We start from the raw sequence: 27,873 nt of genomic DNA on the forward strand, positions 1-27,873 counted from the left end.
ACATGTATGCGTGCATATGTATGACTTCGATCATGGAGAGACTGTGGAGAGCTGACATTTGCTGTTTGGTATGATTATATATTTTGGGTCAAGGATGAATGCTGCGAAAACAAAGTTGATACAACTAATATTTTTGGAGAAATTTGGGATATTAGGTAACAACAATGAACAATGCATGTTGATACAGTGGGGTAAAAAAGTATTTAGTCAGCCCCTGATTGTGCAATTCTCCTACTTAGAAAGATGAGAGAGGTCTGTAATTTTCAACATAGGTACACTTAAATTATGAGAGACAAAATGAGGAAAAAAAATCCAGGAAATCACATTGTAGGATTTTTAAAGAATTTCATTGTTAACCATAGTGGAAAATAAGTATCTGTCACCCACAAACAAGCAAGATTTCTGGCTCTCACAGACCTGTAACTTCTTTAAGAAGCTCTTCTGTCCTCCACCTGTTACCTGTATTAATGGCACCTGTTGGAACTCGTTATCTGTATAAAAGACACCTATCCACAGCTTAAAACAGTCAGATTCCAAACTCAACCATGGCCAAGACTAAAGAGCTGTCAAAGGATACCAGGAAGGAAATTGTAGATGTGCACCAGGCTGGGAAGAGTGAATCTACAATAGGCAAGCAGGTTGGTGTGAATAAATCAACTGTGGGAGTAATTGTAAGAAAATGGAAGACATACAAGACCATTGATAATCTCCTTCGGTCTGGGGCTCCACGCAAGATGTCATCCCGTGGGGTCAAAATGATCATGAGAACAGTGAACAAAAATCCCAGAACTACATGGAGGGACCTGATGAATGACCTGCAGAGAGCTGGGACCAAAGTAACAAAGGCTACACACTACGCAGAGAGGGATTCAAATCCTGCAGTGCCAGGCGTGTCCCCTTGATTAAGCCAGTACGTGTCCAGGCCTGTCTGAAGTTTGCCAGAGAGCATATGGATTATCCAGAAGAGGATTGGGAGAATATCATGTGGTCAGATGAAACCAAAATAGAACATTTTGGTAAAAACTCAACTCATCGTGTTTGGAGGAAGAAGAATGCTGAGTTGCATCCCAAGTGACAGCCCCAAAACATCACTGCTCTAGAGGAGAACTGCATGGAAGAATGGGCCAAAATACCAGCTACCGTGTGTGCAAACCTGTTGAAGACTTACAGGAAACGTTTGAGCTCTGTCATTGCCAACAAAGATTATGTTACAAAGTATTGAGTTGACCTTTTCTTATTGACCAAATACTTATTTTCCACCATAATTTACAAATAAATTCTTTAAAAATCCTACAATGTGATTTCCTGGATTTTTTTTTTCTCATTTTGTCTCTCATAATTGAAGTGTACATATGATGAAAATTACAGACCTCTCTCATCTTTCTAAGTAGGAGAACTTTCACAATCAGGGACTGACTAAATACTTTTTTGCCCCACCGTAGTTAAATTATGGAGTCACACACCATTCCAGCAGGGGGCGGTTAATCATCATCTATATATTAAAAGCCAGGTGGCCTCTGTGTGTGTGTGTGTGTGTGTAACTTTGGTCATGGAGAAACTTGGGAGACCTGACATTTGGTATGCTTATGTATTTTGGGTCAAGGATGAACGCCGCAAAAACAAAGTTCATATGACTCATATTTTTTGGAGAAATTAGGGATATTAGGTAACAACAGTGAACAATGGATATTGATATCACCATTAATCAGTCCCTGGTTACCAGACAAACTCTGAAAAAACGAAATAGTTGTAAAACATCAACTAATTGTGCCAAATAATAAATACAATTATTTACAGAACTTTCTCATTTTAATTTCCTGGACTTTTAGTTAAAATCATTATGCAAATTTTGCATAATTTATTAAATGTTCTCTTTACAAGGAGATGGGAAGGGGTTAGAAATCCTGAGAAGATATTTTTTTCTGAAATCTGTAGTCCTGAAAGCAGGTTTTCTGTGGATAACTGAGTTGTCACTCTGTGCAACATACTGCACATCGAGCACAGCTCAGCTGTTTCTCCCTCAGTTCAACATGGTTGTTTTTACTTTGGAAAACTGAACAAGCAGTGCAGTGAAATCTAAGGTTGGGATGACAAATGAAAATCATTAGTAAACTAGTTGGGTACCGTTAGTCATCAACTACTCTGCAATTAAATTTGACATTGAATGAATTAAGCCAATGTCGAATCTTCACAGGGAAACGCAAATGTGACATTTATTTTAACAAATATAAGCACAAACTCACAAATACAAAAAAAACCAGCATTAGCATGAAGACAATACTTGCATTCATTTACACGGCATAGACTACTCGTTTGAGCTGACTGATCTTCCAAGGTTCACACACTTTCTTCACTGTGTGAAGGGAGTGGTGGCAACTCCAGCAGGTCTATAAAGGTTTAAATGTACTTAATAAATGGCTTTCGACTAGTCGACTAATAAAGAAGTAGTCCAGGGGTGGGCAATCATGTGCCATAAAGGGCCGAGACACTGCAGGTTTTCTGTGCAACCAATCACCTCACCAGGTGATTTCATTAATGATCATGTGTCTCAGCAGGTGATTTCATTGACAATCAGGTGTTTATGGTCAGAGCAGAAGCTCATCACCAACCCACCTGCTGAGGTGATTGGTTGCACGGAAAACCTGCAGTGTCTCGGCCCTCGATGCCCACCCCTGAAGTAGTCTGATGTTAGTTAGTCATAGTCGACCATTACTAGTTTTCCCATCACTAATGATATCATTGTTTGTACTTAGCTGGTAGCCCATTTAGAAGCATTTTCTCTATGATGACCAACAATAAGGCGAGCTGTCAGCCGTGTTCTGCTGATTTGGGATCAACCATATGGGACTCATGCAATGATTTGAACAAAGTTTCTGTGTCTGTGTTTTTGTTCCTCCACTCTGTCCAGCTGCTTTGACTGATTTTTGTCAAACTTGGCATGCAGATGAGGTTTGACCATTTAATTTCCTTTCAAGGGTTCATTTGGCAAAAATTAAGATAATTAAGATCCAAGTTCAACCCAGTCTCATGACAGTTCTTAATGGCATTACGAAAAGTCAATCTATGGGTTGAAGGACTAAGTTGAAGGACATTTTGAACCAACATTCTCACGGGTCACTGCCCCACTGTAGCATCAACATAACGCTATCAGATTACATCATTTGGATCCAATATCTTGAGCCTCCTTCAGCCTGTTGATTGGTGTATTGCACTTCACAGTCTTCTAAGTGACAGCATGAAGTACAGTTAAAATCTACAATGCCAGTGTGCTTACACAAAACGCTGAGCCAATAATTTGATGTGAACGGGGGGCGTCCAGTGTAACGGCTCTCAGCCCATTTGCTCTGGATATCAATGCTCACCATCGATTTCCTGGTCAGTTCCTGCCAGCTGCTCCGTGTCATTGATTCCTTCTCTGTTGGTGTGCTGCAACATGCAAGCTAGAGGCCAACAGTCTGCCCTGTGCCAGAGTGGAGGGTTCCACTCTGACATCTGTATCCAAATACTGAAATCTTCTTTTTAGGTTCTTTTCATAACTTTGATGGAGACAAGTCAAGATTTTTGCACACACTTGAATAGCAAGTACTGCTGGGAAGCATTGATGTTTAAGTCGAGGCTGCATAACGGTCAAGGCCAAGAACGATCTGACAGTCTGACGTTCATGTGAGGTATGTCGGGTTTTTACTTTTCTTAAACTATGAGGGAAGAACTGACTCACCGTGAGAGGACATTTTTCCACAATATACAATATAAGCTTGTGCTGAGATAGATGAGTGGTGACACTTTGCAAAGTTTGACTTGGAAGATCAAGAACATTTTTAGGATAGGTTGATGTGCAATATGGGTATTGAAATTGATGGAGGCATATGGTCACTTTTGAACATCTAATATTCTAAATTTACTAGCATATATAAATGTATGGAACCTTGGACCCAAAGCAAATCGCTTGCCAAGGTCCAACAGTCATTTCCCTTTTATTACTCTCATTTTTTTTATCCCAAACATTCTTTGATCATTATCCCTTACCTTCGATGCTAATTACTTGAATTTTAATTCTGGAATCAGGATCAAAGATCAAAGGCAGGATCTGCCCTTTAATGTGGATGTACTCCACTGTAATGAGTTGTTCCTTGACCCAAGGCCTACTTGTTCACCAAATTTCATTCAAATTGGATCATGTAATTTCGAGATATACTGCTGACAAGTAGATCATTAGCAATGACAACATTACATTCTCAACAGAGGTAATAACAGTGTTAGTGAGCATTATAAGCAATTTGTTTCAAGAAATAATAATAAAACTACAAAAACAACAGGTACTTACAATCTGTGGCTCTCCTTGTAAACATAAATAGTTTTTCCTGTGTGTGTGTGTGTTGTAGGCCACTTGAGCTCCATGTCAGACTCGGACCTTAAGAGGAGTGGGGGACCATCAGCCAGGGTCTCTGAATGCCGATCGGCTCCGGCATCCAGTATGGAGCTGCTCAGCTCTTCCAAGGTGAAGGGCCGCACTCAGAAAATCACAGAGAAGGTGACACAGGTACGGGGGGCCGAGAACCTCTGGGCTCAGTCTTTGGCTGCACATGTTGATTTGTTCACTCAAGACGTGCAGCCGAACATGCCAAGCGCCAAGATGGTTTTGGTGAATCTGAGCATGTCCCATTTAAGCGCCCAGAGGGAATGAGCTTGGTTAATTCACCACTAAATTAGAATGTAATGCCCCATGATGCATTCAGTCATGCGTAGCAGAATTCACGTTAGATTATGAAGGAATGTATTTCTTGTTATGATGGAAGAATGTAATTTAATTAACTTGCTAGTGGAAAAATCAGTAAGCGGTTTGGTGGCTGGATGTGTTTCTCCTGGGTGTGCACAACAAAGTTACATTTAGCCACAGTTCAATTCAGGCCTGCTGTTGTTAGAGCTGGAACCCCGAGGTGCCAGATTCTGCATCACTGCCACTGTGGGATGCTTAAAAAAAAAAACTGAGTTCCCAATGACTGGTGACCTTGCTTTACCGGGTGAATTGTTGATCTCTGGCTCTGTCTGACTTTGGCTTTGGAGAATCATGAGGACATCGATTGCCTATTTGCAGTTTGGCTAAGTAATGCAACAATCCTTCACATGGTGATACAAACATCACATTTGGTATGAATGTTCTTCATAAATCAGTGTTTGAGAAAAAAGTGCTGGCCATTTGAATATCTAATATAATGTCCAGGTAGGGGTCAATGGAGAATTACACAGGGGTCAAAATTTAAAAAGCTATACCACATTATGTGACTGATCACGAAGAGTCCAAAAGGTATAGTTTGGACTATCTATGAGTGAATGTTATGGAGTTATGGTGTAAAAACATCAAGAAAGGTGACAAAGGTCAATTTCAGTTGGTACAGGAGTCAAAAAGTTAAAGTTGCTCAAATTTTGGTAAAAAAAAAAAAGTGGTGCAAATTATTGGTTGAACTAATAGGATTAATAAATGGAATAGTTTGACTATGATGAATGTTTGGTTTGCAAATTAAATGTCAAACAGTGTTGATGTATATTGGATTCTACGGCATGTGACACATGTTACAACTGAGCATGGCACAAGGTGCAAACTATTCCTTTTTAAAACCCTATTAACTGAACCAATAACTTGCATCACATTTTACAAAAATTGGAGCAACTTTAACTTTTGACCCTTGTACAAACTGAAAGTGACCTTTGTCACCATTCTTGCTGTTTTTACCCCATAACTCCACAACATTCAGTCATAGATAGTCCAAACTATACCTTTTTGGAATTTTTATGATCAGAAAAATAATGCTTTATACTTTTCAATATGATTGGAGCATTATTTAAATTTTGACCCCTGTGTAATTCTTCATTGACCCCTATCTGGCTGCCATATTAGATTTTCAAGTGGCCAACACTTTTTTTTCCCTCTAACACTGATTTATGAAGAACATTCATGCCAAATATGATGTTTGTATCACCAAGTGAACAATTCTGGCCAAAAGTCATACTTATCTGCTCCACTAAAACAGAGCACAGGGACTGTTAAAGCACGTATACTCAGTTGAGCAATTGCGAGGCAGCGATTACTCCCCTCAAACCCATCATTATCTTGCTTTTTCTATAATTTCCAAAAATTAATGGTGCCACCTGGATGCACTTTTCACTGTTACCAATGACAGGATGGTCATCAATTTTATTTGACCTACAAGGTCACAAAATCGGAGCTCACACCATCCACCTCGAACCCAATCAAAGTGGTGAATACAGAAAAGTCTATCCCATGTTTGCTGAAATGAAAGTTTACTCATAAAAATACTGGTTTTGTCTTCAAAAATGTAGTTAGTTGAGTTTTTTCTCTCCTGGTGCAATAGATAATAGATACAATAGATACTGTAGCTTAAAAGTAAGAAGATTTGTTTTAAGATTTTAAAAAGGAGAAATTTATACAATAACTGTACCTAGGAATGTTTGATAGTGGTACATTCTTCATATGTAGGTACTGTCTTTGGAGTCTGATGTACTGCCTGAATACAAACTCCAGGTTCCAGAGACCACATGGTGGATTTTGCTTCACTACGGCACCTTCAAGGCATTTTGGGACTGGATTATTCTCCTCCTGGTTCTCTACACGGCTGTTTTCACTCCGTACTCGGCAGCTTTCCTTTTGGATGAACATGGGCATTCGCGTCAAAGGAGGTGTGGCTACACGTGCAACCCTCTAAATGTGGTGGACCTCATGGTGGATGTGCTGTTTATTGTGGACATAGTCATCAACCTTCGCACCAGCTACGTAGACCAAAACGATGAGGTGGTCACTCAGCCAAGCCGGATAGCCAAACACTACATCAAAGGCTGGTTCCCAATCGATCTGTTTGCGGCAATCCCTTTTGACCTTCTCATTTTCAGGTCTGGTTCTGATGAGGTAAGAATTCATTACATACAATGTCCCAAATCCACAACTCGCTAAACAATTTTTGACCCTTTCTTCATTTACTTCTACTGAATGTTTAATAGCCTTTCTTCTTTTCATTCTTGTTATTGGACACTAAAGATGGCAACTTTGACAAGCTTGCTGAAAACAGCTCGACTGCTAAGGTTGGTGCGAGTAGCAAGAAAGCTGGACCGCTACTCTGAATATGGCACTGCTGTTCTCTTCTTGTTGATGTGCACCTTTGTGCTCATTGCCCACTGGCTCGCCTGCATTTGGTATGCTATTGGTTTTGTGGAGAGGCCGTACACAGAGACAGGGTGGCTGGACAACTTGGCTGAACAACTAGGGAAGGCATATAATGAAAGCGACTCCACTTCTGGTCCATCAGTCAAAGACAAGTATGTCACTGCTCTGTACTTCACCTTAAGCAGTTTGACCAGTGTGGGGTTTGGTAATGTCTCTCCAAACACCAACTCTGAGAAGATCTTCTCTATCTGCGTCATGGTCATTGGGTGTAAGTAATTAAAACATTACTTTATGTTGTCACCACAATGGGACCTCAAGAATTTGACATTGTCATTTGGGTGTTTTTGTTATCTGACTTCAGTGTTTGTTTTGTGTCAGCTCTCATGTATGCTAGCATATTTGGGAATGTATCGGCTATCATCCAGAGGTTATACTCCAGCACAACTCGTTACCATACCCAGATACTTCGAGTCAAAGAATTCATCCGCTTCCATCAAATCCCAGGTTCCCTTTGCCAGAGGCTAGAGGAATACTTCCAACATGCTTGGTCCTACACAAATGGCATTGACATGAATGCTGTATGTCAAAATGTGACGAATCAATCATGGCCATTGTGGTTTTTCTGTACCTAATCCTTGATGCATTGATGAGTTGGTCTTCTGATTTCCAGGTGTTGAAGGGATTTCCAGAGTCTTTGCAGGCAGACATCTGCTTGCATTTAAACCGATCTCTGCTGCAGAACTGCAAAGCCTTTCGTGGTGGCAGTCAAGCCTGTCTACGAGCACTGGCTATGAGGTTTAAGACCGTCCACGCACCACCAGCTGACACTCTAATCCATTACGGAGACATCTTGGACTCACTGTTCTTTATTACACGTGGTTCCATCCAAGTCATCAAGGAAGATGTGGTGGTAGCCATTTTGGGTAAGCATCTACACATATGTTGAGTTCACTTTCAGAAACAATCAAATACTGTTCAGCTTGATATTTAATCTCAGTTTTACCATAACAGAAAAGAATGACATCTTTGGGGAACCTATTCACCTGTATGATGATCCAGGGAAGTCCAATTCAGATGTACACACAATCACCTACTGTGACTTGCATCGCATCTTGAGGGACGACCTGCTGGAGGTCCTAGATATTTACCCCAGCTTTGCAGACAACTTTTGGAGGAACCTGGAGATAACCTTTGACCTTCGAGATGTAAGTTGGGAGTTGATTATACAAAACTAAATCCATACTAGATCCGCTGTTATGATCCTGAGCAAAGCTGCAGAAGCCAAAAGAAATGACCCAAGAATTCTTTGGTCACAAGCCCCTTGCTGTAACCAGTTGACGACACCTCCCACGTGTCCTGTTTGACTTTGGTTTGTGTCTTTTATTCTGCATTCTTCAGGCTGAGCAGGTTCCACCAATAATGACAGACTCTGTCGACAAATGTGGATGGCATCGCAAGTCAAGACAGAGAATTCACTCCCTGGACTGTCGAAATAGACCAAGTGAGATTTAACAAAAATTCCTAATCTTTCTTTTGACCTTATAATCCTGGTAATGTGAAATGAATATAGAAAATGATTTAAATCATAAATACTTATGTATAATTATATCGGGGCATTTAGGTATTCATTACTTTTATAACTGATAAACGTGTTCTAACTCTGTATGCCTGGTATACATTTGATTAAAATATTTACCAAAAAATGCAAGACCTAATGGCTAAGTAGCTTGTATCAGTTCGTATTCGCAGACCCATTTTAGAAACTATGCTAGGCTAGCTAGCTAGGTAGTGCAGCTGCTACCCAATAATAAATGAGTAGTTAGGTGTAGAGATTGTACTTGTGTCACCCTCTATCGTCTTCCAGCTGACTGTGAACCATTTCAATTCAAGTTTAGGACTGTTAATACTTTGATAAATCAAAATTTTATAAAAATTACAGCTGCCTCCATTGACGGTTTTAGAGTATCCCAGAATCCTTTGTGCGCCTGGGAGGGAGGCTTGATAATGGCTCAGCTTAATGCTAATTTTAACATTGAAAATGCCATAGACATGCTAATGCATTAGCATCGGTCCCGTTTTTTAAGTTATGAAATACATCTATCAACTGATTCAGAAGACCATAACAGGTCAGTTTAACATAAAAAAGGTAAATATTACTCAGACATATGCTCTTTAGGGTTTTACCGGGGAAAAATTAAGATGAAGCGAAATAAAACAAAGAACCAACGAAGCAGCACATCGAAGATCGAAGCACTGCTTCATTGGTTCAAGGTTCAAAGCAAAGCCGTGCTGCAGAAACACTTGATTACAGACCCGCTGTAGGGTCTGTAATCAATGTAGAGAAATGATCATTTTCCTGACAAACACCCCCAAAAACAACGGCCACTCTGAAGGACCAATAAGGGAATCGTTAAGCAAAAAGGCTATTGATGTCGATGGATTGAATCATTTCTTAAGGATACCCAAAAAGAATCGCTTCCCGACACACAACCCTAACAGCAATCTGCCTTTTATTTATTTATTTATTTATTTATTTATTTTTAAATAAAACTCACATTAAAGACTCACGATTATCTTGGTTAAACACCTAAATACATATTTTGGTTGAACTCACCTCCATAACGACAGAATGTTGCAAACAAGTTGCCGCAAACGCTTGTTTACACTGACAATGAAATCTCGGCCTCCCCAGCGAGAACGTGATTACGAGCGAGATTTGACACCATAAAGGCGTCAATAAGCTAGTGTGACAGAGGCCAGCAGGAGTCACAGTGCATGTGGTAGTCAATAGGCTTCACTCCCCGACAGCCAAAGGATACTCTGGCCACTCATGCCATAGCCTGGGTTTTAGCCGAATGGTCAGAGCATCTGCCTCCCATGCCGGAGATCGTGAGTATGTGTCCTGAGGGAAGCAAGTGCGAGGAGTCAATCACAATGTAGAAGCAGACAGACTCGCTGATACACTAGCATGGATCAATGTAGCTGCTGCCCACTAATAAAGTAATAACTGTGTAACTGTGTATCCAGTATTGTTAGAGTTGACCATGAATTATTGCTCTAAGCACAGTTCATTCTTTGGTAGGCCATGATGTTATAAATTTAGATAATGAGGCTTAGCTAGCTAACATGATAACCACCACATAAAAGGTTGAGTTTCCACAGCTGTATCTTTTCTCTGTGTATCCCTTTTCAAGTCTGTGCTGATACAATCTGATGTAGAATGATATACAGATACTAAGTGATTGAAATGTTTTCTGTGAACAGACGGAATGGATCATGAAGATTCCTACCCCCTTCAATCCTTCTGTCATCGTCACTCGCCTTCAAAGACCGATTGGGATGACTGTTATAGTTGCGACTCACCGTGTTCACAGTCCAGTGAAGACCTGGCTAAAACCTTTACCCATGGTGCCAAAGTGGAGATTTACCCCATTGAAGACACCAGGCGAGACTATTCCCAGCCTGTAATGCATCTCCTTCAGTCAAATGGAACCTCAGTGGCGAGGGAAGCAGTACTAGACAGGACCAATCAAGGTACATTATCATTAGATATGAATTACTTCAGCCAAGACAGGCGTGTATGGGAAATTTGAGAAATGTGGCATGGAAGATGCCAATACATTTTTAGTGAAGAAGGTTTTCCAGGAAATATTGGATTTATGGATGCAGTGAAAAAGACACTGTTCTGTTGACATTGTACAATTGACTGACAGACTTTATTCAAAAAAAAATGGTAGCTAGTATCAGAGATGGAAAACACGCTTTCAGTGGGTAAAAGTCCAACCATGTATTGCTTCGACCAGTGACCTACAACAGGGGTATTCGCTACTTAGCTCATCCACCTGCGCAAAGAGTCAAACTAATTAGAACAAGCTAGTTTAGTGGGTGGATGGAACAAATATGTGGTTGGCCTTTTACTCACTGAAGCTGGAATTGTCTACTTGTAGCCACTGTTGGCCTTAGCATACAGTATATGGTCACGTTCTTTTTGTGCGTGTTCATAAATCCTCTGGTCTGCCTAGAGGCTAATAAAAACCTCTACCTTTAATTTTTACATATTTTGTGTAAATACTGTTAGACATCACTGTTATTTCTCATCTTCACATTTTCCTAATCTACTTCCCTGAATATGTCAGGACTGTATCGATACTGGGCAGACCAACAGCATCAACAATTCCCCAGTCGTACCTGGAGATCGTCTTCTGTCCACAACCCGCAGCACCCTCCACCTTTTACAGAAGAGAGGCCCAGTGAGCTCGAGACTCGGCTTGAGGTTCTGCATTCACAGCTGAACAGGTGCATTTGGCTTTGATGTTACAGTGGCTTGTCAGATCGGTCCCATCTGGATTATCCTACCCCCCCCCCCCCCCCAAAAAAAACAGAGCCTATAAAAATTGTAATAAATCCTACAATCCCACTTAAACTTCAGTCTATGTACGACCATTCCCCAAAGTTTCAGTTAGGCCTCCAGGCAAAAAGTCGTTTCCTTAGTTGTCGAAGCCATGTTGGGGAAGACGAATGGAATGTCTTTTCCTTAGTTGACAAAGCCATGTTGGGGAAGACGAATGGAATGTCTTTTCCTTGGTTGACAAAGCCATGTTGGGGAAGATGACTGGTTGGTCTTTTCCTTGGTTGACCAAGCTGTGTTGGGGAAGATGATTGGAATGTCTTTTCCTTGGTTGACCAAGCCGTGTTGGGGAAGATGACTGGAATGTCTTTTCCTTGGTTGACCAAGCCATGTTGGGGAAGATGATTGGAATGTCTTTTCCTTGGTTGACCAAGCCATGTTAGAAAAAATGATTGGAATGTCTTTTCCTTGGTTGGTAAGGTTAGAACTTACATGTCTTGGTCAACCAAGGAAAAGACATTTTGCCTGGAGGCCTATTTCACCAACAAATCATAACATTTGGAGCATAATTTTGAAAGAACATGATTTTTATGCAAAGTGACCAAGATAACTGAAACTTTGGCGAATGATCATACACAGACTGAAATTTAAGACCAGCAAATTGTTGAAAATTTCTTGAAATTTGCTAAATCTTTGTAGGATGTATTACAATTTTTATGGATTCTGTTTTTTGGGGGGCGGGAGGGGGTCACCCTGTATTTACGGTCTGTAGAATGTATGTTATGCAGCAAACAAACCAGAGACAAGAAAATCAGCATACATGGATTCTAAGGCATTGAAATCCAATTTGGTAGCTTAAAAAAAGGCAGGAATTGTTTTGTGCATCCTTATTGGGAAAGGGCAGCCCGACAAAAACAAATTCAGTATAGCATGTGGTCCAGATATAAACAGTAGGACGTAATGGATAATGTAAATATATGCAAAGACAGACTCTTAGGCAAAGAAGCGGGTAACTGAGAAATGGATGGAAGAGAACATCCCAGAATAAGCTTTCACAGATTAAAAACTGACCTCACTTCATTAAAAAAATGCAGTTTGCTGTCCTGTATTTTCATTTTCAATCCACATGTCCTGATCATATATTGGACCTAGTCATGTAAAAATTCCTGTTCTCTCTCATTCAATTTTCCAGACTAGAGACCCGCATGACAGCTGACATCAATGTTATCCTCCAGCTTCTCCAGAGACAAATCACTCCCGTTCCTCCTGCTTACAGCACCGTTTCTTCTAGTACACTTCCCACCGACGCACGGGGCCTGTATGGCACTGGGACTCCAGTGTTGCACACCATGTACCCAATTTCCCCCCTACAGATAGACAGCCGGGTACCCTCACAGGTAAAGACTAACGCCAGGTAAAGCTAATTTAGGGGAATCATTCAGTAAAGGTACATTGTTGCTTTTATCATTCAAGATTCAAACAACTTTATTGATCCCTACAAGGGCAGTTCATATCACACCCAATTACCTCAGACAAAAATACGAGCAATTAATCCACAATTATTACTAGTTGAACATAATAATGGCACACATCAGAATTAGAACAACCGCACATATAGTTGTTTATGTACGCTAAACGAAACAGTCCGTCATCCAAATTGATGCAATGTGAGTATGGGCTGCAGCAGCTTTCATGCCGCACAACCGAGCTTGGGGAGTGGAGGGGAGGTTGCTGCAGCCGTGCCACACAGCCTTCCAGAGGGGGAAGGGAGTGGCAAGTGTGGAGGCCTTGGACAGAAACACAAGGGGGGTGGGGGAGTGTGCATCCTTGTGTGCAGGTGGTTCATATCAGTTTCTGTGTGTGTGTGTGTGTGTGTGTGTGTGTGTGTGTGTGTGTGTGTGTGTGTGTGTGTGTGTGTGTGTGTGTGTGTGTGTGTGTGTGTGTGTGTGCGTGCGTGCGTACAGTCTATGGGGGAGGGCAGATGAGAAGGGGAGCCGTGTGCGTCATCAGGGCCGTTGACTAGCAGGGACTGATTTCTAAACTACTCTAAGTGGAGTAGAATGTTATTTAATCTGTCACTGCAACGAGAGCATGCAACAAGAACAGTGCATACCTCTGCCAAAGCCATTTTAAAGTTTGCTAAGGTGCCATTGGAGGGTGCTGTTTCATCAAATTACAGATGACATGGAAACCAATAGGAGACGTCATAAAAAACAAGGGCACTGATTTTAATCCTGATCCCCCATCATTAATTGCTGATATTTCATTCCGAGTTTTGACCCTGTCTGCTGGCCTTTGATCCTGATTGTATGGTCCAGATCTCACTCCTGTATAGTGCTTTGATGTGTCTTATGTTATAATTTGTTGCTATGTAAAATGGAACTAAACTGAAAATTTTTGATCCTTGAAACTTACTCAAGATGTTATGTTTACACAACTGTTTGGCTTTCTGTCTGGCTTGCTTTGATCTTGTAAGAATGAGCAAAGGAATTAGGATCAGTGGGTGAGTCCTGCCTTTCATCTTGATTGCTGAATGTTGACCTGGATTACTGATTGCTTTGATTCTGTAATTAGGACCAACAAAATCAGGTTGAAAGGTCAAAGCCAGGATCAGAATCAACAGTTTCCAGATCTGACCTGATCAGGCAGTTTCAGGATGAAAGATCTGCACCTTGATCCAGATACACACCACAATTTAACATTGTTTTTCTTGACCCACAATCTACCCCTCCATCAAATTTAATTGAATGAAGTTCATGTCTTTTTGAAATGTCAAAACTCCATCATCAAAGATCAAAGACCAGATCTGCCTCCTGATCTGGATCCACACCAAAATTTGATCAGCTCTTGAATGGGCCAACCATGCAAGCATCCCCATTTCTTTACCAAATGTTCATTCAAACACATTTCATGACAAAAGTGAAGTTGTTTAAATATATGATTGTCTTTCTCAAGAGCTCCAACCAGACTGACCTTAAATTCACCAAGAAGTCCCAGGAGTCCCTGTCCAGTGGTATCCACGTGACGGTGGCGTCCAACGACACTATGTGCATGTCCATCACTCCAGAAACTGAGACTCAGCAGCTGCCTCAGCCGTCAGTCAAATCCTCTTTCATGGAGAACTCCAGGCTGTGCGGCAGCCTCCGTTATCCCTCACTGCCGGGGAACCTGGACATCTCAACAGGACTAGCTGGCATCCAGAAACATCTCTCAGACCCTGTGCTTCCTGTCACCTGAGGCCTTTCAGGAGAGGATCATGTCAACCACAATGAATTTTTAACTGAATAACATTTTTCTGCAAGTACAAACTTGAGGAAGACACCACATGACAAGTGCAGATGGTCCATCTGTCTTAGATCCACAGGAAGTATTTCAGAAACAGAAGCACTAAATTACGGTGGTCTACAAACATTCCTGGTTCGAGTTCACAGGCAGAATGTATCAGTAATGAATGCATTTATCTTCTAAAATAATAGTTGCACTATTAGCAAACACAGCTGGGACAATCTATGGTGCCATTTCACGTCTTCGTTTCTCCTGATTTCTATCCTATTCCCATTCTTTTATAGTTGTGTCTCATGCTGACTTGTGCAAAAAAAACAAAAAAACAAGAAATCCTGGCAGGTTCTACTGAAGCCCCATTCTCACTTTCACAGATATGCATCCTGGAAGATTATGGTTCGAAACCTTAAACATGCTTTGGAAAACCAGTCAACTGGGATATTGTGGTATTGCCGCATGGTTTGGGAGGTTTACCACAAGCGACATGGTTGCATTAAAGTTATAGTATGGAAATTCTCTGATTCTATGGTTGTACTCGACAACCTGTGCCTGACATTTTTGTACACATCACACAGTACAATCTCAGCATGTTACAACATCGTATTTGTGGGCCAGTTTTCATGGTTATAGATTGTGACCTTCCAGGATGCATATCCATGAATTTGAGCACGGGGCTATTCCAGATGATTATGTATTCTAGCGGTAAGGTTGAGGCCTCCTAATTCAACCGCTTTAATCTGTACTGACCGAACTGATTTGAGAAAAGTGACATTTATTTTAAATGGACCATCACGTCATGATCTCATGTTGAAACTGAAGCTCCGACTGTAACAGCTGCTGTCATTTTTTTCTTTGCTTGTCATTGACATTTTGATGGCGTACAACTCAACATCATCAACAAACAATTTCTAGACCACCTGGGAGGGGCAGTTTATTTCACAATAAACTAAAGATGATGTTATAAATAAAATAAGTGGTACATAATCTTCAATGTCAAAGGTTTTCTTGGTGTCGCGAGATTTCTGTGTTTTGTGGCAAACCAATATTGTTCAGGATATTTTTACGACACTGCACATTATGAATCTCAATGCTATCTGTATATGGTCTGAAACATTTGATTGGTTCATTGGTATCATGTGATCGCTGACCTCCATAAGAGGTCATGCTTGAAATCGAATAATAATAATAATAATGATAAATTTTATTTATAAGGCACTTTACATTTGACAAGCAACTCTCAAGGACTACCATAAAAGCACAGAAAATAAAGCACAGTAAAAAAAATTATAAAATAAAATAAAAAGTTGAATGTAATTCTAATGAAGCCACCTTAGCTGTGACATTGGCATAAAAAAGGATTCTTTCAGTCCCAAATTGAATTGGGATTTTTTTTTTTTTTTTTTTTTTTTTAAATGATAGCTATATTTCCATTGCTTCAACATTCTGGGGTTCTGTACTGCTAACAATGACTTGTACAGTGCATCCTGAAAGTATTCATGGCACTTCACTTTTTCCACATTTTGCTATGTGGAGTAAATACATTTTTCCCCTCAGAATTCTACTCACAACACCCCATAATGACAACATGAAAAGTTTGTTGAAATTTTTGCCCGTGCACAGCCATTTTCAGATCCCTTCAGAAATCTCTGGGCCACTCAAGGACATTCACAGAGTTGTCCCAAAGCCGCTCCTTTGATATCTTGGCTGTGTGCTTAGCGTCATTGTCCCGCTGTAAGATGAACTGTCCCTCCAGTCTGAGGTCAAGAGCGCTCAGGAACAGGTTTTCATCCAGGATGTCTCTGTACATTGCTGCATTCATCTTTCCCTCAATCCTGGCTAGTCTCCCAGTTCCTGCCACTGAAAAACATCCACAGCATGATGCTGCCACCAAGATTCACTGTAGGGATGGTGCCTGGTTTCCTCCAAACATGATGCCTGACATTCACACCTAAGAGTTCAATCTTTGTCTCATCAAGCCAGAGATTTGTGTTTCTCATGGTTTGAGAGTTCTTCAGGTTCCTTTTGGCAAACTCCAGGTCGGCTGCCATGTGCCTTTTACTAAGGAGTGGCTTCCATTTAGCCTCTCTACCATACAGGCCTGATTGGTGGATTGCTGCAGAGATGGTTGTCCTTCTGGAAGCTTCTCCTCTCTCCACAGAGGAATACTGGAGCTCTGACAGAGTGACCATAAGGTTCTTGGTCACCTCCTTCACTAAGGCCCCTCACCCCAGATTGCTCAGTTTAGTTGGGTAGCCAGCTCTAGGAAGAGTCCTGGTGGATCTGAACTTCTTTCATTTCTGGATGATGGAGGCCACTGTGGTCATTGGGACCTTCAAAGCAGCAGAAATTTGTCTGTACTCTTCCCCAGATTTGTGCCTCCAGACAATCCTGTCTCGGAGGTCTACAGACAATTCCTTTGACTTCAGCCTTGGTTTGTGCTCCAACATGCACAGTCAGCCGTGGGACCTTATATGTAGACAGGTGTGTGTCTTTCCAAATCCTGTCCAATCAACTGAATTTACCCAAAGTGAACTCCAATTAAGCTGTTGACACATCTCAAGGATGATCAGTGGAAACAGGATGCACATGAAGTGAGTTTAAAAGCTGCGAATACCTATGTATATGTGATTTTTTTAGTCTTATATTTTATATATATATATATATATATATATATATAGTGAGGAAAATAAGTATTTGAACACCCTGCGGTTTTGCAAATTCTCCCACTTAGAAATCATGGAGGGGCCTGAAATTTTCATCTTAGGTGCATGTCCACTGTGAGAGTCATAATCTAAAAAAAAAAATCCGGAAATCACAATGTAGGATTTTTTTTAATAATTTATTTGTATGTTACTGCTGAAAATAAGTATTTGAACACCTGTGAAAATCAATGTTAATATTTGGTACAGTAGCCTTTGTTTGCAATTACAGAGGTCAACTGTTTCCTGTAGTTTTTCACCAGGTTTTCACACACTGCAGCAGGGATTTTGGTCCACTCCTCCATACAGATCTTCTCTAGATCTTTCAGGTTTGGAGTTTCAGCTCCCTCCAAAGATTTTTCTATTAAGTTCAGGTCTGGAGACTGGCCAGGCCACTCCAGGACCTTGAAATGCTTCTTATGGAGCCCCTCCTTAGTTGCCCTGGCTGTGTGTTTGGGGTCATTGTCATGCTGGAAGACCCAGCCATGACCCATCTTCAATGCTCTTACTGAGGGAAGGAGGTTGTTTGCCAAAATCTCACAATACATGACCCCATCCATCCTCCCTTCAATACGGTGCAGTCGTCCTGTCCCCTTTGCAGAAGAGCACCCCCAGAGTATGATGTTTCCACCCCCATGCTTCACGGTTGGGATGGTTTTCTTGGGTTTGTTCTCATCCTCTAAACATGGTAAGTGGAGTTGATTCCAAAAAGCTCTATTCTGGTCTCATCTGACCACATGACCTTCTCCCATGTCTCCTATGGATCATCCAGATGGTCACTGATGAACTTCAAATGGGCCTGGACATGTGCTGGCTTGAGCAGGGGGACCTTGCTGCCCTGCAGGATTTTAAACCATGACAGCATTATCTGTTACTGATGTAATCTTTGTGACCGTGGTCCCAGCTCTCTTCAGGTCATGGACCAGGTCCTCCTGTGTAGTTTTGAGCTTTCTCAGAAAGTGAGATCTTGCATGGAATCCCAGACCGAGGGAGACTGACAGTCATCTTGTGTTTCTTCCACTTTCTAATAAATAATCATAACAGTTGTTGTCTTCTACCAAGCTGCTTGCCTGTTGTCCTGTAGTCCATCCCAGCCTTGTGCAGGTCTACAGTTTTGTCCCTGGTGTCCTTAGACAGCTCTTTCATCTTGGCTATGGTGGACAGGTTGGAGTGTGATTGATTGAGTGTGTGAACAGGTGTCTTTTATACAGGTAACAAGTTCAAACAGGTGCGATAAATACAGGTAAAGAGTGCAGAATAAGAGGGCTTCTTAAAGAAAAATTAACAGGTCTGTGTGAGCCAGAATTCTTGCTGGTTGGTAGATGTTCAAATACGTATTTGCAGCAGTAACATACAAATAAATTATTAAAAAAATGATACACTGTGATTTCCGGATTGTTTTTTTTTTTTTTTAGATTATGTCTCTCACAGTGGACATGCACCTAAGATGAAAATTTCAGACTCCTCCATGATTTCTAAGTGGGAGAACTTGCAAAACCGCAGGGTGTTCAAATACTTATTTTCCTCACTATATATATATATATATATATATATATATGTGTGTGCGTGTGTGTGTGTGTGTGTGCAAAAATCTCAAAAAAGCTTTTTCACATTGTCATTATGGGGTGTTGTGTGTAGAATTTTGATGGAAAAAATGAATTTGATCCATTTTGGAATAAAGCTGTAACATAACAAAATGTGGAAGAAGTGAAGCACTGTGAGGATGCACCATATTTATTTTAATATCCCGGTTCCACACCAGGACAGACATAATCAAAATCACAGATTATTGGTGCAATTATCAATTTAAGTCAATACATTCCGTCAGTCTGCCTAAAAATACATTTATTTATAAAATTACAGTAAATTATTCTATTCTGTCAATCTACCCAAGAATATTTGTGTTACATCTCATCTCATCTATCCAGTCCTTGTCCAGGCTGTTGTCATAGCAGATATCAATCCAGTCAGGCTGGATGTACATCCACTCAACATTATTGATCTCTCTCTCGGCTGTGGAGAACAGAATGAGGCCATCAGTAACACCGGACATCTGATTGATGTCCCAGATTAAAGTCTGTTGATCGATGAAAATGTGTTCAAAAATAAATACAAAATGTACTTGTACTTCTACTTAGAAATGTGTATAAGTATACACACAGCTTTAACCATGCGTACGCACAGCAACTAGTGGTAGAACAGGGAAAATGCAAATAGAAAGCATCGCTGCCATCACAACATGCAACTTCATCCCTATACGTTGTTTATTTCCTGAATTTAAAAATTACAATTATTAATTATGTGTAAAATTACAAAAGACACCTGTGTGAACTAAATGGAAGCTTTTGGCTCAAACCTCAGCAAGAAGCACCTCCATCTCCATGTGCTACTGCAGGACAGGAAGCAAATAGTTTCCATCTTGCAATTTTGTATTATGGTACAAAGGGTCCACGTTATTTTCTCTGCTCAAATTTAACTTGGAGGATTCTGGCACAGCTGGACAGTTTTATGCTAGTTCTTGTGGTGAGCTTGTTAAAATTATGTTCTTGTTTGATTGTGATGTCTCAGGAACTTCCCACTGGTCCTATGGTCCACCAGTCCCAGTGCTATTATTAAGGAGAGCATGTTTTTACATTAATGGCCGGTTATATGTTGCACTAAAGTAGGTTAGGTAATGTTACAAAAGTGTGACAATAAAAAACAACAGTGACATATAATTATGGTGGAAGGGAAGTAAGAGCAGGAGCATCGGCAGTGGGTACAAGTTGTTGTACCATGGTGAGCACAGGAAGAGAAATGGTGTTGGGGTCATTTTAAAGGAAGAGTATGTTAAAAGTGTGTTGGAGGTTAAGCGAGTGTCTGACAGGGTGATGAGTGTGAAGTTGGAAATTGAAGGGGTGATGATGAATATCATCAGTGCATATGCCCCACAGGTAGGTTGTGAGATGAAGGAGAAAGAAGATTTCTGGAGTGTGTTAGATGAGGTGATGGAGAGTGTGCCCAAGCATGGAAGAGTGGTGATAGGAGCAGACTTCAATGGGCATGTTGGTGAAGGGAACAGAGGTGATGAGGAAGTAATGGGTAGATATGATATCAAGGATACAACCCCTGGCAAAAATTATGGAATCACTGGCCTCGGAGGATGTTCATTCAGTTGAAAAAAAGCAGATCACAGACATGACACAAAACTAAAGTCATTTCAAATGGCAACTTTCTGGCTTTAAGAAACACTATAAGAAATCAAGAAAAAAGATTGTGGCAGTCAGTAACGGTTACTTTTTTAGACCAAGCAGAGGAAAAAAATATGGAATCACTCAATTCTGAGGAAAAAATTATGGAATCACCCTGTACATTTTCATCCCCAAAACTAACACCTGCATCATATCAGATCTGCTCGTTAGTCTGCATCTAAAAAGGAGTGAACACACCTTGGAGAGCTGTTGCACCAAGTGGACTGACATGAATCATGGCTCCAACACGAGAGATGTCAATTGAAACAAAGGAGAGGATTATCAAACTCTTAAAAGAGAGTAAATCATCACGCAATGTTGCAAAAGATGTTGGTTGTTCACAGTCAGCTGTGTCTAATCTCTGGACCAAATACAAACAACATGGGAAGGCTGTTAAAGGCAAACATACTGGTAGACCAAGGAAGACATCAAAGCGTCAAGACAGAAAACTTAAAGCAATATGTCTCAAAAATTGAAAAATGTACAACAAAACAAATGAGGAACGAATGGGAGGAAACTGGAGTCAACGTCTGTGACCGAACTGTAAGAAACCGCCTAAAGGAAATGGGATTTACATACAGAAAAGCTAAATGAAAGGCATCATTAACACCTAAACAGAAAAAAACAAGGTTACAATGGGGTAAGGAAAAGCAATTGTGGACTGTGGATGACTGGATGAAAGTCATATTCAGTGATGAATCTCGAATCTGCATTGGGCAAGGTGATGATGCTGGAACTTTTGTTTGGTGCCTTTCCAATGAGATTTATAAAGATGACTGCCTGAAGAGAACATGTAAATTTCCACAGTCATTGATGATATGGGGCTGCATGTCAGGTAAAGGCACTGGGGAGATGGCTGTCATTACATCATCAATAAATGCACAAGTTTATGTTGATATTTTGAACAACTGAAAGGATGTTTGGGGATGATGAAATCATTTTTCAAGATGATAATGCATCTTGTCATAGAGCAAAAACTGCAAAAACATTCCTTGCAAAAAGACACATAGGGTCAATGTCAATGAGCAGATCTGATTTGATGCAGGTGTTAATTTGGGGGATGAAAATTTACAGGGTAATTCCATAATTTTTTCCTCAGAATTGAGTGATTACATATTTTTTTCCTCTGCTTGGTCTAAAAAAGTAACCGTTACTGACTGCCACAATCTTTTTTTCTTGATTTCTTATAGTGTTTCTTAAAGCCAGAAAGTTGCCATTTGAAATGACTTTAGTTTTGTGTCATGTCTGTGATCTGCTTTTTTTCTACAAAATTTAACAACTGAATGAACATCCTCTGAGGCCGGTGATTCCATAATTTTTGCCAGGGGTTGTAGGAATGGGGAAAGACAGATGGTAGTTGATTTTTGTGGTGGTGAATACCTACTTTAAGAAAAGGGAGGAGCACAGGGTAACATATAAGAGTGGAGGAAGGTGCACACAGGTGGACTACATTCTTTATAGGAGATGCAAGCTAAAAGAAATCAGAGACTGTAACGTGGTGGCAGGAGAGTGTGTCGTTAGACAGCATAGGATGGTTGTTTGAATTTAGAGGTAAAGAAGAAGAAGAGAGTGAGAGCTCAACAAACGATCAGATGGTGGAAGCTGAAGGAGGAAGACTGTTGTGTGAAATTTAGCAAGCAGGTGAGAGAAGCACTGGTTGGAGGGGAAGCAATTTTGGACAACTGGAAAAGTACTCAAGATGTGGTGAGGGAGACAGTTAGGACAGTACTTGGTATGACATCTGGACAGTGGAAGGAAGACAAGGAGACTTGGTGGTGGAATGAAGAGGTCCAGGAAAGCATAAGGAGAAAGAGGTTGGCGAAAAAGTTTTGGGATAGTCGTAGAGATGAAGAAAGTAGACGGAGTACAAGGAGATGCAGTGTAAGGCAAAAAGAGAAGTGGCAAAAGCGAAGGAAAAGGCATATTGCGAGCTGTACAAGAAGTTGAATAGTAAAGAAGGAGAAAAGGACTTGCACCGATTGGCCAGACAAGGGGACAGAGCTGGAAAGGATGTGCAGCAGGTTATGGTGGTAAAAGATGCACATGGTAATGTGCTGACAAGTGAGGAGTGTGTGCTGAGAAGGTGGAGGGAATATTTTGAAGAGCTGATGAATGAAGAAAATGAGCGAGAGAAAAGGCTGGATGATGTGGTGAGAGTAAATCAGGAAGTACAAGAGATTAGTAAGGAAGAAGTGAGGGCTGCTATGAAGAGGATGAAGAATGGAAAGGCAGTTGGTCCAGATGACATTCCAGTGGAGGCATGGAAATGTCTAGGAGAGATGGCAGTAGAGTTTCTAACCACATTGTTTAATAAAATCTTGGAAAGCGAGAGGATGCCTGAGGAGTGGAGACGAAGTGTGCTGCTTCCTATTTTCAAGAACAAGGGTGATGTGCAGAGCTGCAGTAACTACAGAGGCATAAAGCTGATCAGCCACAGCATGAAGTTATGGGAAAGAGTAGTAGAAGTTAGGCTTAGAAAACAGGTGAAGATCTGTGAGCAGCAATATGGTTTCATGCTGAGAAAGAGCACTACAGATGCAGTGTTTGCTCTGAGAATACTGTTGGAGAAGTACAGAGAAGGCCAGAAAGAGTTACATTGTGTGTTTGTGGACTTAGAAAAAGCTTATGACAGGGTGCCAAGAGAAGAGCTGTGGTATTGTATGAGGAAGTCTGGAGTGGCAGAGAAGTATGTTAGGGTAGTGCAGGACATGTACAAGAATAGTGTGACAGCGGTGAGATGCGCAGTCGGAATGACAGACTCATTCAAGGTGGCCGTGGGATTACACCAAGGATCAGCTCTGAGTCCTTTCTTGTTTGCAGTGGTTATGGACAGGTTGACGGATGAGATCAGACAGGAGTGCCCATGGACTATGGGAGGGAATGGGAGGGAGCCCAGTGGAATAGTGCAGTTACAAGGAGTAGAAGTGGTGAAAGTAGATGAGTTTAAATATTTGGGGTCAGCTGTTCAAAGTAATGGAGAATGTGGTAGAGAGGAGAAGAAGAGAGTGTAGGCAGGGTGGAGTGGGTGGAGAAAGGTGGCAGGAGTGATTTGTGACCGAAGAATATCAGCAAGAGTGAAGGGGAAAGTTTACAAGACAGTAGTGAGACCAGCTATGTTGTACGGCTTAGAGACGGTGGCACTAACAAAAAGACAGGAGGCAGAGCTGGAGGTGGCAGAGCTGAAGATGTTGAGAATCTCTTTGGGAGTAACAAGAATGGCCAAGATTAGGAATTAACATATCAGAGGGACAGCTCAGGTGGGACGGTTTGGAGACAAAGTCAGAGAGGTGCGATTGAGATGGTTTGGACATGTGCAGAGGAGGGACCCAGGGTATATAGGGAGAAGGATGCTGAGGATGGAGCCACCAGGCAGGAGAAGAGGGAGGTCAAAGAGGAGGTTTATGGATGTGTTGAAGGAGGACATGCAGGTGGTTGGTGTGACAGAGGAAGATACAGAGGACAGGGTGAGATGGAAACGATTGATCTGCTGTGGCGACCCCTAACGGGAACAGCCGAAAGACAAAGAAAAAGAAGAAGAATGGTGTATCTCAACAGAACCATTATTATTATTATTATTATTATTATTATTATTGGACTGGACTAATTTCTGATGTGATTTTTCACTGGACTTTTTTTTTTTGTAAGTACACAAAGTCAGTGGATGGCATCATGGACATTGTCACAATTTTGGACTAAAATTTAAAGTTGCTTTTGGACTGTTAAGCACCAGTGGAACACTAAAATGTAAGCCCCTTTTCGCTTGTTTATAAATTAATAAAATATCAAATGACAAGGATCTATTTTTGCTGTTATAGAAAACAAATAATGAATGTTTTTTCATTCTTTCAATGGAACGAATATTTAATTCAGTGAAAGCTGGAATGTACCATTCAACTCTGCTTTGCTCATTGAATACAAAATTTCATCTTTCACCTCATGAAATATTTGTACCATTGAACTCATAAACATTCATTATTTGTATAATATTTACCATTGTGTCCCATTTACAGTGCAATTTTGGTTCTATACGTTTTGTGGCATTGCACGCCGTGACTACCACGCTCACACTATCGGCGACGGCGCTTAGCTTAAAAATAAACATAGTGGGGTTTGTTTTTGTATGGCATCAGGTACGGACTACATCATCAGGATAGTTTTTGAACTATCTGACTGTTTTTGCAAGTTGACTGAGAACAATTTTGGATTGGATAGCTATTTAAAGTTAGTGTTGGACTGACCTCAAAGGACCAGTGACATACACTATGTAATGTAAGCCACTTTTCTCTTGTTTATAAATTAATAAAATATCAAATGACAAGGATCTATTTTTGCTGTTATAGAAAACAAATAATGAATGTTTTTCATTCAGTATTTGTATATCACAGGATTCTTCCAGGAATAAATATTGGAAATAATATTTACAATTACAGGTAAGAACACCTCCTCCGAAACAACTTAATTGGTACCTAACAATGACTCCCACTTCTTGGAATTTGTGGATATACAGTACATCTCCACAGATTCAGGAAGGAAAACTACCCAAATTTACAGGTCCATTTTTAATTTTCTTAGTTGCTTTAAGTAGAAATATAACTTGTCAAAGCTTGAGGTTGAATTTTATACTTCCAAACCACTACAGACCTGCTCACCATTCACACCAGATCAGAACAATAAATATTCTTTGGGTTATATATTCTGTAGTTTCTCTTCCTGTTGCTTTTTATGACTCCCATGTGCTGCATGGATCTGGTCTTTTCCATAATTTCCAAAGTTTCCCCCACGCCCTGTATGCCATGGGTTTGACTGATAGCAAAGCACAAACATATGCAGGATTCACCGCAGACGCTTCACACTTCTGTGGCCGCAACAGCGGCGAATCACTGCAAACTCCCTTGCAAAAAAACAAACAAGCAACAAAAGGTACAGTATTTATTTACGTCCAATGAGTTATCTATATGGAATTCCATAACTTACTCAAAAACTGTTTGTTTTATTTTTATTTCTTTTGCATTACTGTGTGTGAGTGTCGTTTGCACAGTTTTAAAAAAATACTTTTCACTCATCAGATGTAATTTTTCTGTGTTTGTCAGGTGAAAACAGCTCCATCATGTTGCTGGAGAAACATCTCAACAGCAATCATTCATCTGGCTTCTCCAGTGGATTCATTTGGGAAATATATAATGCACTACCCGACTGTAATGCACAAAACGAGGGCATCTATTTTTGGGAGTTTTGCAGTTTTTTGTTCTTCGCCTTTGGGTTTCCTGCATCCATCACCGTCATCTGGGAGCTCTTTAAGACACACCGGAATGGAATGGCCTTCACCCCAAATGATTTCTTCATCCTGAACCTCTCTGTCATGGATGCGGTCTTCATGTTCTTCATTCCTCCTGGGATTTTAAACCGCTTGTTTTGGCATAAATGGCAGATAGATGTGATCTGGAACGGCATTTATGCTTTGAACTTGTGCGGGAGACCTCTCTTGATGGCTTGTGTCTGTCTGGACTGTTACGTGGCTGTAGTTCATCCCATCACCTACCACAAGAGGAAAAGTCTCACTCCAAGAGTTTTACTGGCTGCCGTTGTCTGGATGTTCACAGTTTCCACAGGGGTGGTCTACTTTCTTTTGCCTATGGCCTTCCCCACCATGCTCCCCACTTTGCCATTCATAATTGCAATTGTGACCATTGGGATCTGTGATTTCTTCATCCTCCACACACTAATGAAAGCTCACCCTGGAGGGAACACAATCCACCCACAGAAGCAAAGAGGCATTCACACTGTCATCAACAGCCTGATTGTTGTGGTTATTTCCTACGTACCTCCGGTTCTGCTGATTACAATCGGACTTCGGCTGATCAGTGATGCCACAACCTTATACTGTATGATTGCAATTCCAAGTCTTGTCACCTCAACTATGGGATCAGCCGTCATGCCTATGCTGTACCTCAATAATCTCGGGAAATTTGATCATTTCATGCTTGGAGGCTGCAGGAAGTCTTAATGCAATTCAATTCAATTAATTTCACTTATATTGCATCAAATCACATCAAAGTTGCCTCAAGGCGCTTCACACAAGTAAGGTCTAACCTTACCAACTTGTAGAGCAAGCACACAGGCGACAGTGGTAAGGAAAAATTCCCTCTGATGATTTGAGGAAGAAACCTCAAGCAGACCAGACTCAAAGCGGCGACCCTCTGCTTGGGCCATGCTACCGACACACTCGACAATACAGATATGCAGGAAATTTTGGGAGTCCATGCTTGCCTTATTACTTATTTTGGCTGCTGCTGCTGCAAAAAGATTATTTTTAACTTTTCAAAAGAGCAAATTTATCGGGGAGCTCAAAGCATAGAAACCAATCGTTAACATGCTGGTATATTTTTGTACTGGCTGTGTAAGCTAAGTGATTTTGCTTGATTTCCACATTTAAAAAATAAAGATTATTACTTGTATCGTGGGCTTATTGTGATTATTTGTGTTGTACATTCACGTCAACATACTGTGTACTACTAAAACCATCACAGTTCCTTCATTTTCAGAGGCCACGAGTATTTGGACAAACTAAACCTAGTAAAGTTTTCATACAAGAAAACAAATCAAATCAAGTTTCCCATGTGCTTTTTGATAAGTTGTTGTTGAAATTTCATACCTTTTAAAGAAAATCCTTTTCTGTTATGCTCCACTGTGAAGGTGTATAACTGGTGATAAGATAAGGTAAGATATTAGTACCATCGAAGGCAAACGCAAATACTTAGGCATGGCAAATCAAGAGAATGGAAAATAGAGAAATGCCATTGTAAGCAGGACACAAATAACCAAATATGCAGTGGGTATAACAAGTCGAGAGTCCTTACAGGGAAGTGGACTTAAGAGAAGTATTGCACAGTTTGCTGACCAGGAATAAACATATGCAAATGTATATACACTTACTGGGAAGAGTTCAGATTGTACAGTCTGACAGCAGCAAGAAGGAAGGACCTGCAAACCCTCTGCTTCTGACACACTTCGGTTGCTGAAGGAGCTGCCCGGTGCTGTGATGGTGTCCTGCAGGGTGTGAGACTGGTTCTCCAGCAGAGATGATATCTTGGCAACTGTCCTCTCACTCTCCACATGCTCTGGGTCAAGGGGCATCCC

At 40.8% G+C, this 27,873-nt stretch overlaps 2 protein-coding genes across 2 annotated transcripts; both read left to right on the forward strand.

Moving 5' to 3' along the window:
• The first annotated feature begins 4,373 nt into the window (after positions 1 to 4,373).
• On the forward strand, positions 4,374 to 15,127 carry LOC117531386 (potassium voltage-gated channel subfamily H member 6). The gene is made up of 11 exons (XM_034194475.1): positions 4,374 to 4,498; positions 6,497 to 6,922; positions 7,052 to 7,445; positions 7,556 to 7,755; positions 7,848 to 8,100; positions 8,189 to 8,382; positions 8,576 to 8,678; positions 10,442 to 10,711; positions 11,314 to 11,473; positions 12,718 to 12,922; positions 14,481 to 15,127. The coding sequence occupies exons 1-11, from the start codon at positions 4,397 to 4,399 to the stop codon at positions 14,760 to 14,762; spliced, it is 2,589 nt and encodes an 862-aa protein (XP_034050366.1). The 5' UTR covers positions 4,374 to 4,396; the 3' UTR covers positions 14,763 to 15,127.
• A 10,402-nt stretch (positions 15,128 to 25,529) lies between these two features.
• LOC117530586 (adrenocorticotropic hormone receptor-like) lies at positions 25,530 to 26,740 on the forward strand. Its single transcript, XM_034193475.1, has 2 exons — positions 25,530 to 25,656; positions 25,827 to 26,740. The coding sequence occupies exons 1-2, from the start codon at positions 25,530 to 25,532 to the stop codon at positions 26,738 to 26,740; spliced, it is 1,041 nt and encodes a 346-aa protein (XP_034049366.1).
• The last annotated feature ends 1,133 nt before the right edge of the window (positions 26,741 to 27,873 follow it).

Source organism: Thalassophryne amazonica, chromosome 18, assembly GCF_902500255.1.
Source record: "Thalassophryne amazonica chromosome 18, fThaAma1.1, whole genome shotgun sequence".
Lineage (NCBI taxonomy): Eukaryota > Metazoa > Chordata > Actinopteri > Batrachoidiformes > Batrachoididae > Thalassophryne > Thalassophryne amazonica.